Source organism: Protopterus annectens, chromosome 6.part0, assembly GCF_019279795.1.
Source record: "Protopterus annectens isolate FY-2018-M chromosome 6.part0, PAN1.0, whole genome shotgun sequence".
Taxonomy (NCBI): domain Eukaryota; kingdom Metazoa; phylum Chordata; order Ceratodontiformes; family Protopteridae; genus Protopterus; species Protopterus annectens.
This window is the reverse complement of record NC_056737.1, coordinates 80,304,913-80,326,205: the sequence shown is the minus strand read 5'-3', so window position 1 is coordinate 80,326,205 and position 21,293 is coordinate 80,304,913. Positions and strand designations below refer to the sequence as shown.

At 42.2% G+C, this 21,293-nt stretch overlaps 1 protein-coding gene across 1 annotated transcript in view; it reads right to left on the bottom strand.

Annotated features, from left to right (window-relative positions):
- Positions 1-19,941, bottom strand: part of TTLL5 (tubulin tyrosine ligase like 5) — a gene marked incomplete in the record, with an annotated part of 5,893,562 nt that extends 5,873,621 nt beyond the window's left edge. The window contains 1 exon segment of the mRNA XM_044073865.1: positions 19,778-19,941. Coding sequence (XP_043929800.1) covers positions 19,778-19,833 — 56 coding nt within the window.
- Between the last annotated feature and the right edge of the window lie 1,352 nt (positions 19,942-21,293).

Here is a 21,293-nt window from a genome sequence, read left to right as displayed (position 1 = left end):
CTCTATTATTAGTAGTTTATGTGACCAGAATATTAGGATAATGTCGGCAAACAAAGGGGGTGGTATAGTACTATATGATCAGGAAAAGTATAATTCCAAGATTTTTCAACTACTTAACAACTCAGTACAATATGAAGCCTCTTCCATCAATCAGGTAAATATAGCACATCACAGGCTCGACTTGTATCTTGAAGAATTTTTACTTGATGGAAGAATCGATGAGGATCTCTATAATTTTCTCCGAGTCGAATTCCCTATCCTAGCTACTATCACAGGTATCCCCAAGATCCATAAAGATATCTCAGACCCACCCTTCAGATCCATCATCTCAGGGAGTCACAGTAAGGCTTTTCCTTTTGTAAGGGTTATTGATCATAGACTTAAACATATCTATGATCATATACAACATATTATGAAGGACTCCTGGGAATTTTTGGGTATATTCAAACAAGAACTATGGTGTCCTGATATGCTTTTTGTCACCATTGACATAAAGGATCTTTTCTCTTGTATCCCCAAGGAAGAAGGTATGGATAGATTTGTTAATAGTCTACATAAATTCAGTGGACTTAGCAACGATGATATTATTCTCCTTTCCGAGTTTTTGGACATTGTACTCGATAACAACTTCATATACTTTGAAGGTGAGTACTACAGACAGGTTTCAGGGGTAGCTATGGGGGCTGCTTGTGCCCCCATTTATGCTAACCTTGTGTTATTAGACTGGGAGGAAGAATTTGTTCTCCACTCCGTATGGAAGGAACATCTTTCATGTTATGTCAGATACCTGGACGATTTGTTCATCTTATGGAGGGGAGGAGAAGATGATTTAAAGAACTTTATTCATTATATCAATCAGACCACCAATTTTTTAAGTTTCACCTACCAATACAATCGGGTGGGAATAAACTATCTTGATACGTATATCTATAATGATGGTAGTACCTTCCAATCTAAGATTTATAGGAAGACTACTTTTAGTAATGGATATTTACATTTCGAGAGTGCACATCCCTACTTTCAAAAACGTAGTATCATCAAGGGACAGTGCATTAGGGCTGCCCGTATGACGTCCCAAAAAGAAAATATGGTGAAAGAATTAGAATTCATAGGGCAGTTGTTTGCAAACAAAGGATACCCACAGCGAATGATTAAGGATGTCATCCAGTATGTCACACAGCAATGGGGTAAGAAATATCCTCCTTTATTAGGTATAGGTTTAAACAATGACCCTAAGACATTGCCTCCGAACATTATGAAAACTAACATGGAAGGTGAATATGGAAAGGCATGTATTTTAAAATATGGTAATTATTCCAATAATGTGAGAGAAATAATAAACTCTAATTGGAATATTATTATGAGTGACGACGGAATTAAGGACAAAATAAGTAACAAACCCCGTTTTGTGTACAAAGCTGAAACAAATATAAAAAGAATTATTGAATTAAAAACTTTATATAGTAACAAAGGCAATTCAAATAGGAAGGGAACTACGAAATGTGGACACTGCTCGATGTGTCCATTTATTTATCAAGCAGAAAACATCATATTACAAAATCATATTGATAGTAAGGTAACATTTAGATATGGCAACTGCCAGTCCCAGCATTTGATTTATCTGGCTTTATGCAGTTCATGCCCAAGTTTTTACGTGGGAAAAACTGACCGAAGGTTAAAGAATAGAATTTATGACCATATCTATTGCTTGAGGAAACATGATATGAATAATGCCTTATACCGACACACAGTTAGTAGCCCCAGTTGTAGTGAGTTTAAATTTGCCATTCTAGAAATAGTTACTCCTAACCCTAGAGGTGGAAATGTTAAAGCCTTGGTAGGAGAGAAAGAGATCAAATGGCAGATTAGACTCAATTCTGCTAAGCTGCCAGGTTTAAATGAGGTCATTCCTACCAAGCCGCTTATTAGAAAATAATAAATAAATATATATTTTTCCATCCCAACTGACTGTACATTGGAGTCCATAGATTATAGTATATATTCACATAGCTATGTCATATCTAGCAATAGGTATGTACTTGGTCTATTAATACTGTGAGTATCATTTATTTGGTTACAGGACTACTGTCCTGTTAGTGACAGCTCATAATATTCTTTTTAAATAAGTTTTATGTTTCTTTACATGTTTTTTTAATATATTGAGATTACAGTTTGAGACAATATTGTTTGGTATTTTTTGTCAGTATTTGTATGTAATGTAGAACTTTTGTATTAATTGAGTATTAATTGAATATTTCTGTGCAATTGTACTTTATAATACTTGTGCTAGTAACTTTTAAGTCCTATACCTTTTAGATAATTGATTGATTAATTATCTTAATTAAGAAAAGAGCAGGCTTTTTATGTGTATAAATTGTTCAGGAGCTTTTTATTCTTTGTTCTGAAGAAGTCTTTGTACCTAGATGAAAGCGCTTAACGTTTCACTTTTACTGTGATTTTAATTAAAGAAAATTTACTACTACTTGGATCCTGTGCTATCAGAAAACATTGGGAGGAGGTTGCCCATTGCCATACCCCCTCAGGGCCTCTCGACAAAGTGGGTAAGATCTGATTCCTCCTGGTTTGTTTATAAACCATACAACTGACATGTTTGTCTGTCTGGATTGCAATGGTTCCCAAGGAGAGAGAGTCCTCGAATGCCTGCAACACAAAGCACTGCTCTCATCTCTAGGGCATTGATGTGCAAGTGAACCTCATGATTCTGCCAGGTGCCTTGGACTGTCTTTCCCAGATAATGCCCCCCAAATCCTACCGGAGAGGCATCTGTGGTCACCATGGCCACTGGTTGGGAGTGAACAAACGGTCAACCTAGAGTCATTTGAGTGGAGTGTAGCCAGCATCAAAGATCCCTCTTGCAAGATTCTGTGATGACTATTTTGTGAGACATCTGCAGTTCTTGCATCTCAGTGGATAGCAACCACTGAAGAGTCCTCATATACAGACATGCTATGGGGACCAAAACTATTGCTGCTGCCATGATCCCAAGAGCTTTGAGGACTATCTTCACTGGGGCTTTCTTTCTTCTTAAAAGATATCTCATCTGGTACGTTAAAGACTGGACCCTTTCTGGTGGAAGTCTCGCCATTATTTGTTTGGAGTCTAATTCTGCCCCTATGAAAACCACATGCTGAGATGGCACTAAGTCAGATTTTTTACAGTTTATGTTAATCCCTAGGTGGGAGCAGAGTTGCAAAGTTATATTTCTGGCCTTGATTAGCAGATGCCTGGTCGTGATGGTTAAGAGCCAGTCATCTAAGTATGGAAATACTTGGAATCCTAGACATCTCAAGTGAGCCGCTACTATTGCCATACATTTGGTGAACACTCTGGAAGCTGTAGTGAGGTCAAAGGGCAGAGGTTAAAACTGGTAATGACTGGCACCCAGCCGAAAGCGCAAGTGTCTTCTGGATCACCTTTCCATTTTTTATGTGGTAGTACGCATCCTGGACATCTATAGAGCATATCCAATCATCTTCCCAGGAATGGGAGTATCGACTGTAGTGTCCCCATCTGGAACTTGGTCTTCTTTACAGATTAGTTTAGAATTCTAAGATCCAGAACTGGTCTCCAGTCCCCTGTTTTCTTTGGAGCTAAAAAGAATCTCGAGTAAGTTCCAGATTCTACTTGATCTGTTGGGAATCTTGGAGGACTCATTTGTCTAGCAACTTTTGAATTTCTAGAGTTGCCGGTTCCTTTTGACAGGGTGGAACGTCCAGAACTCATTTTATCTTTGGGGCGAGAAGGGAAAACAGGATGATGATATGATGCTTTGTACCCCCTCTGCCATGAGGTCAAAGTCTTCCTTTATTACTTCCACCTCTGCCTCTGGGGGAAGTTTCACCAAGTGTCCTGAAAAGATCTTTGTGATTTTTGGAACCAGAACTTACCACTACCTCTCTGACCCTTGGGATAAGGTATTGTAGGCATGGAAAAATGGACTCCTATGGCAGACAAAGTCTTTCATTCCTGTTCACACCTGATGGGTGTGTAATTTACTTTAGGCCTGAACAAGGACAAGTCGTTAAATGGGACATTTACAAATAAAGACTTAAAGGGTTCGGCGAAGTCACATAAGCACAGCCAAGATGACTCCCTAGGGAAATCTCATAACCCACTTCTCTATTTGCTCCATCAGCTGCAAAGGAGATGAGCCTCATGGATGCATTAACAACGGAGTTTAAGGTAGCAAGCTGAGAAGGTACTTTGTCGGCAGCCCCTTCAGCTACTGAACCTTGGAGGGTATCTTCTAGCTCTTTCAGGAGACCCCTCTGTAGTCTTGTAAAATGGTTAGTTAGTTTATTGATCTGACAGAAAAACCCACTAAGGAAAAAAAATGGACTTCCCGTACTTGTCCACAGTCCCAACTTCCTTGTTCGGGGGTGGACAGAAGATGATGTCTCTGAGAGTTCCTTTTTAGTGGCCGCCACCACAACCATGGCATCGACTGGGACTCCCTTTGTTACAAAAGATTTATCGGAGAGGGATGTAAATTTGTTTGGCGTTCTAGGAATAGGCTTCATGGAACCTAGGGCCTCCCATGCCTTTCGAGAAACCAGCTGAAGGAGCTCATCGAAAGGTGGAGTCACCCAAGAGGTGGAAGGGTGAGACCCAAAGGCCTTCAGGTATATGAACTCCTTCACCGAAGGGTTAGAGGACTTCCAGCCACCTCTCTGCTTTAGCATTTCCAGGATGTCTCCAAAGGAGCTATTATCAAAAGGTGACTGTGGGGACTCTTCTTCCTCATCGAGGTCCGTATCAGAAGTGGAGTCCTCCGGGGAGTCTAAGTGCTTCCTCTTGCACAGTCTGTTCCGAGGTACCTCCTCAGAAGGGTACTCTGGGGAGGTTTCGGAAGAGTGGCGGGTGCCTTGTGAGGCATCCTAAGGTCTAGGGTCCCTGTGGATGCAGGGGTAAAGAGGCAGGCACTTTTGCTCTGTAGGGATGAATATCTGAAGAAAACTGTGGACCTGTCTCTGGAGACAGCACCATCCTCATTACCTCAAACCCCCCTTCCATCCAGAGGATATCCCTGGACCCGAAGTAGCCGAAGGAACCCCCAGAACCAAAGACGATGGACCCAAGGCTGAGGTAGGTGCCAAACGCACCCGAGCCGAGGCACCGAGAGGCAAAGTCAGATCAGACAGCTGTCCGATCTGACTCAACTCCCCGGTCCCAACCACTAAGCATCTGCTACTAGACTCCTCCAGCTCCATAGGAGCAGAGGACGTCTGAGCTTTGGTCGGATCCATGGAACCCATGGTGGGTCTTGGATCCAACAGTTCCACTAATATCAACTCCGGACCTTCCGACTCTACAGCCAGAGGTTGGATCGCAGGAGGACTTGGAGCAGAGGAAATGGATGTCGTAGGATCCAAAGCCCTGGGGGTCGGCTCCAACAGTAATTTGACCACCGCTGGTGTCTGTAAGAGTTTCTCTACCACCTGATCCATATCATCATCGGAAAGGCTCCTAAACGACAGGGTTGAGGGAGTGGGAGATTAAGTCTTCTGTAGTATGGGTGATCTCAAAATAGGGGAGACCGGCTCCAAGGCTGGGGACTGGCTCCTAAGCTCAAACTCCAATGGCACCGAGCAAGAAGGTGTTGGAGCCGATGGAGTCTTGTCTGATCCAGTAGACTTCGGATCCGAGGAGGACAGTCTACGTATTTTGTATGCCAGATCAAATGAAGACGACGACGAAGGTCTTTTTCCAGACTTGTCTGATTTGTCAGATTTATCAAAAGGTGACTTATCCTATTTAGATGAACCTGTACCTTCTTTTGGTGCCTCTGAGAAGGGAGTTTTAAGAAGACCTTTTATAATCAACTTATTTTTCCTCCCTCTATGATTAAATGAGTGGCAAATAGAGCACGACTCCTGGAGATGGACAACCCCAAGGCAATAAACACAAAGGGTGTGCTTATCGCCAAGGGGCATCTTTCTGCTACACCTGTCACACTTTTTAAAACCCATCAGCTTAGATTCTGTACCGGACATTCTTAGGGTGAAAGAACAACAGCAAAACCACAACAAAAGTTTTTTTGTAGGCTGGACCCTCTAACTTAAACGGGTCAAGCTATTGTGGACACAGAACACACAGGGAAAAAACAAAGACTAAGCCATCTAAAACGGGCTCTGTAACAGTTCTTGAATTTAAATGAACTGTACCACTAACAGGGCAACTACAGATTAACACAAGCTGGGAAGGAAAAAAAAGAAGGCCTAGCAAAAAAAAAAAAAGACGGCCAAAGTCGCAAACAGATCAAATGCAAAAAATGTCAAATCACAAGTAGACACACTAAGGTAAAAAAGCCAAAATATCAAATTATCTAAGAATTATAAACCAAAAAATAGTCAAAAGGATTGTTCTTAGCCAGAGCTAGCAAACGAACGCTCAATTTTGTTTAGCGGCAAATGAGATCTGGGGACAGTTCCGGTGCATGCTGGAACAGGGAGTTAGCCACGAGCTGGCAGAGGACCTCGAACTTGAAAATAAAAGCAGAGACGGATCTGAGAATTGGATCCGAACCCAACTTAGTAAGAATGAAGGGGAGATAGGACAACATCACATCTGCTGTTTTTCTTTTTTTTTTTATACCATTAATACGGCCTTTTTTCATTCATTAGGCAGCAGCTGATTTTTGCTGCTTTTATTTTTGTTCTGTGCTGGAGATTAAAAATAGCTTAGTACGCACATGTATAAAAGGACTGGGAATTCCTAAGCTAGACAGTTCCTATCCAGTTCTGGAAGACTGCCTTATTCACTCTTCATTGGGTAAGCAACTAGATCCTTATTGACACCTTTTAGTGGGTTTAGGTCTCCAGGTTTGCTTTTCTTTTTCTTCTCCCCAGCTTCAAATGTTAGTCCTTTAACATAATCCTTCATTGTTTGTTTATTTTACCTTACTAAATATCAAGCCATATCTTGTTAGTTTGTTAATGGTCTTGGCTCCCGTTTTGGTTTAATAGTTTGGATGAGGTTTGCTTCCAATGCTGACTGCCACTTTGTAGTTGTAATGTATCATCTGAGACAGAAAAAGAAAATAATATGCAGGTAATGCTTCACAGATACCAGAGCCACCAGCATATTTCACATTACCTGTGTAAAGATTAATCTACAAAAAGTTTTGGACTCAAGTGGTACTTAGCTGAAATAGTTGTGTTACGATGATCTTCAGATCTATGTTTTTCATGGATTGTAACAATTGCTGTCCTTTGATATTATAAGGACAGACTGCAGTTGAGACACTTAGCATCATTAAATTTTCAATTTCATCTTTTGCGACATTTAAGGGAACATACACTGCTTTTTATGTAAAGTTTTCTAGAGTGCTGTGCTGCCTATATGCACAAAGTCTGTCCTGGCTGGCATGGAGGGTTTCCATCATTTTCATGTCAGTCACATATGGTCATTAATTTTAACCACATTTAGCTCACATGCAATCTGCCCATAGTTACTGCAGATTGTATATTCTGTGGTACCTGGCTTACGGATTGCCTTTCTGAAACAGATTATAGAAACTGAGGCATCTTTATCTTTTGCTCTATTCCCTGGTATCCATCCTCTCCCTTTTTATTTGAGTCTAAGCATTGTTTTTTTTTTTTATTTTTAAGGGGGCTTCCTATGAGCCAGTTGGGTTTTCCTTTTGGCCTAGCAGTAGCTTACAGGGACTTCTACATGATTAGCTTTTCCATGGAGGAAAAGAACATGCAAACTCTGATTCTAAGTTTGCTGTTCGCCAGACTTTAAACTGCATGGGGTACATTAGACATATCTTACCTTGAGAGTTGCTTGTTTATATGCACAGGTTACAGTTGCCTGTTCATGCTTTCTGTTACACATGCTTTTGGGTGATGGGTGGACTGAAGGTGTTGAGATATGAAATCTTATGAATTTTGAGGTTATTAAGAAACTTCTTTTTGTGGTCCCCATTTCTGGTTGTTTCAATAACGATTTAGTCTCACTCTATAATTATTCCAGACCAATTTCATTAATTATGTTACATACTCTGAATTCATTTATAGGAATTTCATGGAACTGAGTCTAATGATCAGTTATCCCTCGCTGGTAAAATCCTCAGGCCACACCCCTTTCTTCAGGAGGACAAGGCCAGACACCCCCAGAACAAATTTGTGGGTATCCATCCAATCATTCAAGTATCTCTTGAAAGATGACACTTTGCTGCACTGCTTAACCTACACGAGCAGTCTGTTCCAGAACTGGAGAGGTGATGCCTGATGAATCTGTCTCAGTCATGTTTTACTTATCTGTTGGTGAGGATTAAGGTCCCTGGTTCTGTTATTTGTGGAAGTACAATGCTTGTAGAGATCCAGGGCAACTAGGTCTCTAATGGAGTAGAAAGAAAGGTATAAATCTTCCCACAAGAGTCAATAAGACAGTGAATTAAAATGGACAGTGCCTCCAGCCTCTCTGGAGAGGGCAGGGTCTTGAAGCCCATGATCTTCTTAGTTAGGAAACTCAGAAGTCTTTTTAGTTGCATGACATGTCTAGTGAGACACATCACAAAGGGGGCACTGTACTCAGTACATGGTCCAATTAATGCAGAGTCTAAGGGAATTATAACTTCTTTAGATCTAGATTATATGTCCTTAGCAATTAGCTGTGCTAAGTAAAATAATTATCTGACTACTGTTATCATGTGGAGATTTAAAAAGTGAGGAATTTTCAACATATATGCTCCAAAGTACTTCACTCCAATTTCATTTTGTAGTTGGGTACTGTGTACTGAAAGCTGAGAGGAAAGGTTGTAGACTCTTCCTGACAGTCTATTTATTACCTGGATCTCTGTCTTCTCTGGTCTCCCCCCCATGGATAGAAAAGATGGGATATTCTCTTTGGGACCAATATGCAGGTCTGTCTCCACATACCACTTGTATTTTCATTTTTTATGTTGTTCTTTATACATCCTTAGTGAATATACATCCCTTATGAATATCTGCTTGGCAAGAATTATTTGGGCTTAAGAACTATAGAAAAAAGGTGAACACTGCTGTCTTAGCTGCTGTACTTCCAATTCAATTTAATTTTATTAAAAGATATACAACCAACTGTAAATAAGCAAGAAGAGCTATCAATATGTGGCTGGCTTTCAGCCACTGGAGGCATCTTCATATAATTCAGGTAAATTGAAACGAATGAGGTTCTATCCAACTGTTGTGACAAGGAGGATAAGACAGCAGCTATGAGGAGATAGCTTAGGGAGCAGTATTGAAAATGGTCTTTCACTGCTGATTCACGAAAAATACAAAGGAAAGTTATTAAGCTTCTGAACTGAGAGGAGGAAGAACTCATAACTGTAGGGGATTTCAACCATTTCTCATTTCCAAAGGATATAGATTATAAAACTGAACCTTGCTCATGACCCCTCCTAGTTCTTTAAAAGACTGTTTGGTCAGCTGAGTCTTAGAGATGATGGAGTGAGTTTTCAGGATCAGACAATTCTATACTAAACACACGACCCATTCTTGTGCAGAGCACATACATTACAACTTCACAGCTCATATACTGGGCTTGATGTTGCTTCCCCTTTTACTGGATCATCCTCCTTTGTGTCTTAAACAGGACATCTGAATCAAACCAGAGAGAGAGAGGTAGATACGCCACAACTATCGAAGCAAACCAGATGAACAAACGTAGAAATAAAATCCTTTATTCGAATAAGTAAGCGCTTTCACGTCACTTAGAATGCTTCATCAGACTTAACAGAATAAAGAGAATTCAAATCACTTAGATGTATACAAAACACCAATAAAACACCATTTCCATGTCACATGTCTTTCAAAGGAAATTACATCACTTCCATTTAAAAAGAAAATTACAAAAAGGACAAAAATACATATAAATTGTGTATAAAAACACAAATAAAAACACATATAAAAACATATAAATATATTAAACTAATGTTTAAATGGCCTATCTAATAAAAATGGTTTCAATGATAACTTAACATTGAGACCATGGCCCTTATCAGCCTATAACCATAAATCCAAATATATGTGTAGTGTCATGCTGCAGAGTGTGTTTAGCCAGGGTGTTACCCTCATTCTCCCTATGAATAGCACAGAGATGCTCCCTAATTCTTCCCCTCAATGTCCTGTTAGTCTTACCGACATAAAAACATTGACATTTCTTACATAAAGCCAGATAAATCACATTCCTCGATTTACAGTCTGCATACTCATCAAATTCATACCTAACACCAGTGTCAGGATGTACAAATATATTAGAATTCATTAAATACCCACATTGGTTAAAACTGGCTAAACACACTCTGCAGCATGACACTACACATATATTCGGATTTATGGTTATAGGACAGTTGTTTGTGACAGAGAGATTAGGTAATATTGGTAATACAGAAAAAGCAGAGACTAGGTGGATAATCAAGCTAGCAGCTGATAAGGGCCATGGTCTCAATGATAAGTTATCATTGAAACCATTTTTATTAGATAGGCCATTTAAACATTAGTTTAATATATTTATATGCTTTTAGATGTTCTTTTATGTGTTTTTTTATACACAATTTATATGTATTTTTGTCCTTTTTGTCATTTTCTTTTTAAATGGAAGTGATGTAATTTCCTTTGAAAGACATGTGACATGGAAATGGTGTTTTATTGGTGTCTTATATATACTTAAGTGATTTGAATTCTCTTTATTCTGTTAAAGTCTGATGAAACGTTTTAAGTGACGTGAAAGCACTTACTTATTCGAATAAAGGATTTTATTTCTACGTTTGTTCGTCTGGTTTGCTTCAATAGTTGTGGCGTATCTACCTCTCTTCTCTTTGGACAGGTTTTTGCTTTTTGTGAGATGATACCTTACCCTGTGCTTGTTCTTCATTTGTGAACATCTGAATCAAAGTCCACTCATGTTGTGGAGATAAAAGTTCCACTTTCTGAAACATATGTTTTCTGAAAAGCTGCTCCCTTAACTCTGGCAGGAGATCTACAAGATTTTGAGCAGCTCTCCACATTCTAGATCATTTGGGATACTTTGAAGGGGCATCTGCAATCATTTGAGGCAGTTTATGACTAACTTGCTGCAAAACTGGGATAAAGGAATTGTCTAATTTGTAGGACTTGTTAAAAATGCTGTTAATGCAGCAACTAGACGACACAGTTAGGTGTGAAAAAAGCAAGTGTAACTTTCTGAGGTGAAATTCAACATCTTCTATAGAGGAAACGTGAAGTCTAAATGGTACTAGCATTCTACTGCTTTTTTCCACTCACCTCTGTAGAGCAAGCAAATGCAAACATCTATAAGCACTAGGCCATTTCCAAAATATTATTTTTGGTGGGTCACATTTGCTTCTGTGGCTGCCAGTCATCAACCCTTTCCCAATCAGAGCCAGAAAATGTCAAAAGGGTGTAGTCCTCCTGGCAGCTATAAGGGTGCTTTGTGCATTTGCCAGCAACTTGGCAGTGAAAGCTTTTTTTTTTCTCTCTCTTCTCTACTCACATGCATGCTCCAGCAAGAGCTACCATCACCAATTGTCTGACTATGCCCACATCCTCCTTGGATTAGATCTTCACATCATGATGGCCCTTCTCCTTTTGCAGCCAAAGCATGGTCACCCACAGTGAGATAAGCAGGAATCCCATCATCTCTGACTAGGTCATCAAGAACCTTACTCATTGGCTGAAATCATCACCTCAATGGCTGACCACTCACAACTTTACAAATTGTTTTCCTATTTCAAAGAGTAGGAGCAACTAATGATTTTTCAACTTCAATCTGCATTGAATTTCCTCCAGCCTCTATAACTACTGTAGAAACACAGTAAAGACATACAAATGTTGATGTAAATACTTCACTGTATGTGCCCGACTTGTAATTTTTTTCATTAGAAATATAAAATGTTTTTATTGACAACTGAGTGAAATACACACATTAATACAAATGTACTGTGATGGAGCTTTTCTCCACAAGCCTCTGCTGAAAATGAGGTCTGCCCAGATGGATTTTGCTGGTCGACAAAGACAAATAAATAAATGCATTAAAGCCTGCATTTACTTCTGGACATCTTTCACAACACTAGCTACACTAGTCAGCCGACTAGTTAATTCCAAAACAAAACAAAATGGATAAAAATACTAAGTTAAAACACATTTATATCTGCCATGAAGAAGGGAAAAAAAAATTAGCACAACTTACGGGAACACAAATGCTGCCTTCTCAGGGGCTGACAGACAATACAATAGCAGAAATATTACAGTCAAACAATATTTTACTCAAAGGCCTTAATGTTTTAGAAATAGGTGGAATGAAATACAGAGTTGAACTACTTCAATAAAGCACACTGTAGCACACATTATTACACAAGCACATGCACAGCTACTATGAGTGCAAGACTGCATGAAAATCAAATACAATAAAGGAGGTAACATGAGACGGAAAGCAGAAAGTGTTTTCTTAAGGCTCATAGAAGCAGATAAAACAAATGGATTTGTGATTAAAAGCTGAATTTAAAGGCAGGATAAAATGGCAAAACAGGTAGATGGGGAATTGTAATACAATTACAGATCCACTGGAATTCCCAGCGATTGACGTCTACATACAATAGAGTTTGAAGACCAAGGTCTGATAAAGCACATCAGTTAAAAAAAAAGGGGGGGGGTATGATTAAACAATGCAGCAGTTATAGCTTACACTTGAAATATGACATAGATCTGTTTTGTATCCCACAGATGCAGTGTAGCAAGGTGATTAAAGCTATAGGCTGCAGAGCTGAATAACAGTTTGAGATTCACAACAGCCTACCACATGCATACAATGCAATTCTAGCAATATGATTTAACATTCACTGGTTTTAGGTTAAATCCTCTATTTTCAGCAAACCAATTTGGTAAGCAAAAGAAGAGAAATAAGGTAAATAAACAGTACATGTAAATCTGCAGAGGATTAAGGCAATGAACTGCTAATGATCTGCTTCCTGTAATCCAAGGTTTAACTCAATCAGCCTTCACTTCTCTACTGTGTGATTCTGGCCAAGTTACATAACCTGACAGTGTTCCTGAGTCACCCCTGCAAAGGTGTGCCCAATGGTATAACAAACAATATATTTGTACATCAAAGCACTTACAAAAACAGCAGTTCAAAGACACTAATAACAAACAGGGAAAAAAGAAATTAAGTAAATTAGTAACAGTAATGAGGGGTGTAGTCCATATTTTTGGAATTATATAACAACTTTCAGAATACAGCTCCCACCCCCAACCCCCGAAAACAAACACAGGATACTGCATGTTTATGGAAATTATAATTGCTCACTGCTTAAAAAAATATCCTGCAATAACAATGTCACACATAAAACCAATTTAGTAATCTGGGCATTCTGAAAAGAAAAAAAATAGCCGCAAGACAAAATAAGTAACCATAAACAACGGTAAATGTAGCAGGTCTTTTTTACTTCAAATTCTACCACATCTCTTTGCACAAAATCGCTCAAAAAAGAAGTTATGTATTCACCATAACGTTCCATCTGAGTAGTTATACTTCATTTTTCTGCAACCTGTGGGTATACGGATCCGTATTGGATCCGAGCCGGCAACTTTTTTTCTAGCATCTGCTCCAAGCTCCGAGCTCCTCCCCTTACCCATAATGCCCTACCATCTCCTATCTTCCCTCAGATCTTGTTTGATGCAATTAACAATATATATGCAACTCAACCCAATAAACCAAACCTGAAAACAGGATAAGGTCCGGGGGAAGGAATGTTGCAGACAAATGAAGTATGACTATTCAGATGGAACGTTATGGTGAGTACATAACTTCTTTATCTGAAGTAGTTAACTTCATTTTATCTGCAATCTGTGGGACAGAGTCCTCAGCTACTCCAATCCTGGGAGGCCCTTGTGGAAGGATATTCCTGAGCACCGCAGAGCCAAAGGATGCTCTACCCCTCGAAATCAGATCCAGTTTGTAAAGGGAAATGAAGGTATGTGAATTGGCCCATGTCGCTGCTGCACAAATATCGTCTAGGTACCCTGGACCAAAAGGCAGCTTAAGTCGCCATGGACCTGGTACAGAGAGCCTTAACTATACCAGGAGGAGATAAACCTTTTGCTTTGTAGGCATGTGAAATTCAAAAAGTGATCCATCCAGCTAAAGAAACTTTAGAAATAGCTTTTCCTATAAACGCTTTGGAAAAGGAAACAAACAATTGGTCAGTCTTGCAGAAAGACTTTGTTCTATGAAGATAAAAATGAAGTTGCCTATGAACATCTAACAAATGGAGTTTGTATTCACCTTTATTTTGGAAGTTGGGAAAGAAAACGGGCAGATTAATGGACTGGTTTATGTTTGTTTCAGATGCCACTTTAGGTAAGAATGAAGGGTTAGTACGAAGGGAGACCCCATCCTTATGGAAGACCAAATATGGAGGCACGGCAGACAGAGCTTGAAGCTCAGAAACTCTCCTTGCCGATGTGATGGCGACTAGAAAATCTGTCTTCCAGGACAAAAGTTTTAAGTCCACCGAAGCTGCAGGTTTGAAAGAAGGAACCACCAATGCCTGTAAAACAAAGGTAAGGTCCCAAGGAGGTACAGAATCCTTGACAGGGGGCCATAACAGAAAAGTACCTTTAAGAAAAGCCTTACACAGCCTAGAGGAGACTAAGGCCATGTTGTCTTCACCCAAGTGAAAACTGGAAATGGCTGCCAATTGTACTTTCACTGTGGAGGAACTAGCTCCTTGCTGAAAGATACCAGAGAGGAAGTCCAACACCGTCGGAACAGGGGCTGTAAAGGGATCTATTTTTCCTCTGTGAGGCCCAAATGGAAAAGCGCTTCCATTTACTGCAATAAAGTTTCCTAGTGGAGTCTTTAAGAGAGGCCACCAGAATGGATTTTACCTGGGATGAAAGACCGAGAGTCCTTGCAATTAACGGAACTGGAGCAACCAAGCTGTTAGCTTGAGGCCACCCAGATTGGGCGGACGTGTCCCCGACGGATGGAAAATTAGATCCAAGCAGGGATCCAGAACCCACAGGGGAGCTAAGAGAAGAGACCAAAGGAATGGGAACCAAACCTGATGAGGTCAGAACAGGACAATGAGGATCACTTTGCATTGTCATCGGCAGGCTTTCTGAAGAAACTTCGGAATGAGAGGTAAAGGTGGATAAGCATACAGAAGATGGGGGCCAAGCATGGACTAGGGTGTCTCTGGGGTCTTTCCCTGGTGAGGGAATCAGAGCGAAAAACTCGCTGCACTTCGCGTTGGAAGGAGATGTGAAGAGATCGCAGCAAGGCTGATCTCATGTGAGGAAAATCTCCTCCGCTACTGACTGTTTCAGAGACCACTTCTAAGGCATCAGAATGGACGGACTCAATCTGTCCGCTAAAATGTTGGCGCGCCCCGGGATGTGCGATGCTATCAGAAACCGACCGGTGGAAATCGCCCATTCCCACACTGTCATGGCCTCGCGACATAGACGGTAGGATCTGGTTCCCCCCCCTGCTTGTTGATATACCAGACGACCGACATGTTGTCTGACTGAATTGCAATCAATCCGAGAGGGAGGACTGTGTGAAAAGCTTCCGACATTAAAAGCACTGCCCTTATCTCTAGAACATTTATGTGCAAATTGGTCTCTGTGTGGGACCACATGCCTTGGACTGTCCTTCCCAAACAGTACCCCCCCCACCCGAGTTGGGAGGCGTCCATGGTCACTGTGGTTTGGACTGGGGATGACGCAAAGGGGCGTCCTTTTGATATCTTCAGTGAAGTTAACCACCAAAGAAAAGATGTCCTGCAGACATGACTGATCTTGATCGGAAATTCCATGGGCAGGTCTAGCCAAGACCAATGAACAGCCAGAGTCCATTGAAGAACCCGCATGTGAAGGCGCGCATAAGCGAGAATGGATATGGCGGCAGCCATGGAGCCCGGAGGCCGGAGAACCTTGCTAGCCTTTGAAGACTTGGAGTTCGCTATATGGCACCTGAGATGTGGAATCCTGTCTGGAGTTGGGAATACCTTCATCCGCAAAGTATCTAACCGTGCCCCAATGAAGTCTAGAACGTGTACTGGTTGCAAATGGGATTTGTGAACATCTGACAAATTCCCAGTAGGTCTGCTAACCGAATGAAATAATCTCAGGCAAGACATAAGTGATGCTTGTTGGGCGCAGCAAAGAGCCAGTCATCCAGGTATGGAAACACCTGAATACCCTGAAGCCACAGGTGAGCCGCTACAACTGCCATTACCTTGGTGAACACCCTGGGGGCTGTGGTGAGACCAAAGAGCAGGGCTCTGAACTGAAAATGACTGGCTCCCAGCCAGAAGTGCAGAAACCTCCTGGAGCTTCTGTGTATTTTGATGTGGTAGTAAGCATCCTGAAAGTTTAACGAGCACATCCAGTCGCACTCTCAGAGATGAGGTCGAATGGACTGTAGGGTGACCATCCAGAATTTCTGTTTAGCTACGAACAGGTTTTATGTTGACAGGTCTAGAATGGGCCTGAGGTCCCCAGTCTTTTTTGGCACCAAAAAGAACCTTGAGTAAACGACTAATCCGGACTGATCGGGGGGGGGGGGGGACCTTTTCGACGGCTCGTTTGAGAAGTAGCTTTGAAACCTCTATAGCTGTGGCCTCCCTGTGAGCGGGTGGAACATCCGGGAGGTGTTTTGTAACATTTGGAGGGGCAACGAAAGGGATAGAGTAACCTCTGGATATTATCTGAAGAACCCAGCGATCTGTCGTAATGGACTCCCATGCTGCTGGGTGTAAGGACAATCGTCCCCAGACTGCCTCAGTCGGGCAACCCCTCAGGGCTGCTGCCCGGGTCTATCAGAGAAGGGTTCCCTAGACCCAAAATTCCTGGGACACCCTCTACCTATGGGTCAGTGTTGATCCTGTCCCCCTCTGCCTCTGGGGGAATGGCTGTCCTGAGAATCCCAGGAAAACTGAGATTTTCGGAACCACATCTTCTTCTGCCCTCTGATTCCTAGAGAAGGAGCGTTGAGGGTTAGAGAAGCGGACTCCAACAGCAGACAAAGTCTTTCTGTCCTTTTCGCTCTGGACAAGTGTGTCACGTACTCTTCCCAAAGAGAGAAGAACTGTCGTAGGGAGTGTTGATGAACGACGCCTTGAAAGGGTCCGCAAACTGACACAATCTGAGCCAGGCATGACATCTCATGGCTATGCCTGTCCCAGCCGCTCTAGCTGCTCCTTCCGTGGCATGGAAAGGAGCCGCATAGTGAGACTGACTTCAGAGTAGACATTTTCGCCGAGAACAGCTGTCTGTCCTGCGGCGATAAAGACTCTGGGGGTGACTCAGCAAATTCTAAAGCAAGGTCTCACTGAAGCCGAATCACATGTGCCAAATAATTCAGCGCACAGATAGAAAAAGTCGCTGAGGAGTATACAAGCTTCCCAAACCTATCCACCAACCTGGACTCCTTGTCTGGAGGGTGTACTAAGGAACTCTCCTGTGCTAGTTGCTTCTTTGTGGCCGCTGCGAACAACATAGCAAAAACTGGGGCTCCTTTTGCCCAGGGTTGTCTATCAGAAGGGGGAGATAAAACCTTGTCAGGGCGTTTGGGGATGGGCTCTACGGTGTCGTGCTCCTTCCATGCCCTCGTGGTGATGAGGTCCACCAAGAGATCTGCTGGTGGGGCCACCCAGGAAATAGAAGGGCCCATGCCAAAGGCCTCCAGGAACACTGACTCATACCCAGAAGGTTTTGGGGCTGACCAACCTCCCCTCTGGCGGAGGATCTCCATAATTTCTCCGAAGGAGACGTCTTCGGGAGGTGAGCTGGGGGAACCTTCTCCTAAGTCAGTGTCAGTGGTGAGGGACTCGGGGGAGTCCAAGTGCCTCCCTTTTGCACTTGTGCTTATGATGAACCCCTTCAGCGGGACTTTCAGAAGGGGATCCGCGAACCGTAAGGATTTCCTAGGGGAAAATTACCTGGGAATCCTCTGGCACGGGCTATCCCTGAGACAGGATTAAGGGAGTCGTCGCCAAATTGAGGGGGGCCTGGGTGGTATCCGAAGGAATGGGCTGGGGTCTCAATCCCTGGGAGAGGACCCTCTCCACCACTTCGAAGGCTGAGGGAGAAGTCCTCCCAGGATCCGAAGCGAGGACCGGAGCCGAAGACAGAGTAGCCCGAGGTCCGAGGGAACGGATCAGGTCCGAAAGGGTCGGAGCCAAAGAATCCAATCCCCCGGGTCCGACTCCCTGTCCGCGGCTCTGAGAGTCACTCGGATCTGAACAAGTCAGATCTGAGGAACTCAAGGTAACAGCCGGAGGAGGTTGGAGGAACCGTCAGCGCCGAGCTACCAGCTCCGAAAAACCTTGGATCTAAGAGCCCCGAGGCACGGATCGGGGAAGGAGAGATGAGGCGGAAAAGAGGCATGTAGGTCTCCCCTCCAGAGGGAGACGGACCTGGCAAAATTCCCATCTGAATTTGGGTCTGAATAAATCTCATCATCCTGTCCATATCCATGTCCGAGGCTCAGAGTCGACCTCTAAGAGGCCACCAACTCGGATCTGGCTGGTCTGCGCAGTGGGGTGCAGGGCCTCGGGTCCGAATGTTCCAACGGCTCCAGTGAGAAACGAGGAGACCGGAGCTGAGGAGAAACAGGCCTCATGGTCTTAGATGGGGGGCTGAGAAAGAGCTCCCTGTCTGGGGATCTCTTACGATGTTTGTCCTTCTTTTTCTTCCTTTCTTCTCTGCGCCTTTCCTTTTCATTCTCTTTTTCTTTTTCCTTATCTTTGTCAGACTCACTGACTGAAGATTTGTCCTTTAAAGACCCATCGCCAGACGAAGAGGGAGGTTGAGTCCCTGTCTGGGGTGGTACACTAGCAACAGAGGCCGAGGCAAAGCATGGCAACAGGGAGAAGGCCTTTGGTAACTAGCTTGGCCTTATGATCCCCAAGGGCCCTAGGGTTAAAACCTGAACAGACAGCACAATGAGTGGATAAATGTGCCACTCCTAAGCATATCACACACAGAATGTGACCATCGGCAGGGGAAAGCTTATGGCCACACTGTACATTTTTTGAACACAGGCTTTGGCTTGTCAGCCATAGTCCTGCACTCCAAGGTATAAGCACTACCTTTCCAAAAAACCACACACACACAGGTTGGGGAAGGGCAGGCCTAACTACTACTCTAATACAAAAATCTTTTTTTTTTTTTTTTTAAACCAACGACCAAACGCGATACTACAGAAGGGGAGGAAGGGAATTCCTGGTCAAGCACACCTACATATCAGCAAAAAGTTTCTACTCACTATCCCTGAGCTCAGAGCAAAGGACACCACGATGCACACTACTGGCACAGCAAACGAGATCTCAGGGCAGGGTAAAGGGAGGAGCTCGGAGCTTGGAGCAGATGCTAGAAAAAATGTTGCCGGCTCGGATCCGATATGGATCCGTATACCCACAGGTTGCAGATAAAATGAAGTTAACTACTTTAAAATCTATGCACACTGTGGTATACATGGTGAACGCATGGATATGGCCATAATGATGAGCTTCTCTAGAGCCAGATGGACTGACTAACACATCAGTAAACACATTTCTATCATAACAGTAAAATGTTTGGAGTAGGGCCTCAGATCTCATCTTTCAAGGCAAATTAGAGAACTTAAAATGATAAGCCCTGCATTCAGTTTAAGCGCTTGACAGATGACAGAAACTGTGAAAAAAATGTAAATCAACCAACCAAAACTGCTAACAAATTTATATATTTCTATGCTAGTAACATTAACCTCCAATATTACTTACTGTTTTTCTTCATCTTCAGAGGAAGACTCCTCCAGCTCTCGTCTGACAGTTGGCATTTCAGACTAGAAATATCATTAACAAGGCGTAGACCGGGCTACACTTAAGTCAAAGTCGGTTTCACCTCTTGCTGACTAGAGTGAACATGTCAAATCCTTACAAACGACTGTGATCTACCAGAAGACAAAACAGAAAAATATTACTATCATACGAAACCATGTATCTTTTGTGTGTGTGTGTGTGTGTGTGTGTGTGTGTGTGTGTGTGTGTGTGTGTGTGTGTGTGTGTGTGTTTGTGTGTGAATACAATGGGATTACTTTCTGAATAATTCAGCTTTCAAAAAGTCAACGATCAAATAGCTGAGCACAAAATATCAAATGCTGAATGGCCAAATACTATCAAATGAAAAGCCCAAAGATAAACACAAAATATGTGTACATTTCCAACACTCAAAAAACACTTAAAAAAAAATGCTTTGACATGGGGGTGGGGCCTTTGCCCCCATGCTCCCTTTCTTATATATACCAACTCAAATGTCACAACTTCCTTGACAGAGTAATCATCCTACAGAGCACAATTCATTCAAAAAAGCATGTTGACCATTCAAATATTTTATAAACTGTGCACCTTCAGTTCATAGTAGATTTGATCAAACAGACTGAACCCATATATGACACACACGCACACACACACACACACACACACACACACACACACACACACACACACACACACACACACACACAGGTAAATCTCATTAATCTAATGTTAACATGTTGACAATATGCCCTTAACATTTGACTTACTGGTCGGTTATATGGGTATGCATGTAGACAGTAGCCTTACCTTCGACTACTACAAAACCATAGTGGTGAGGAAAGCCTTTTATGTTGTACAACTTAGAAATAACAGCATGTCATCTAGATCCAAAGAGGTTATTATCTCACTGTGCTCCTCCTTTATCAGACCAATCATGGAGTACAACGCTGCCTTTGGTACATACCTGACCAATTATATGCAACATGTAGAGAGACTCAGAGGTTCCTTACAAAACGAATACAAGTCATAACAAAGGTGCATTATGCAGAGCATCTTAATGCCCTTTCCCTCTACTCAGTCTTCTATAGAGTGCTGAGGGGTGATCCATGCCTGGCTTATAAGGCATCCACAAACCACATACTTGTATTTCTGGTAATGTTTGACTTAAGAATATGTAAGGTCTAGGGACCTGAATTTTACCTGTGGCTAAAACAGAATATGTTGGACAGACAGGTGTCCCAGAGACTGCCCCTCGTATAGAACTGGCTTCCCATACATGTGAAGCCAAGTCTATTATACCCAGTGTAAGTTCAACCTAGAGCAGTGGATGGAGAATACGAAATTTACACCAGGCCTGGCACATGTCCCTTATGGACAGAGGTAGCTAATAAATGCCCGGCTCTCAATGCCCTGTTTGGATAAAGGACATCATCATTCTTTTGGGAAAACTTTGCTAAGCTTAGAAAGGCCCCCTGGGTCA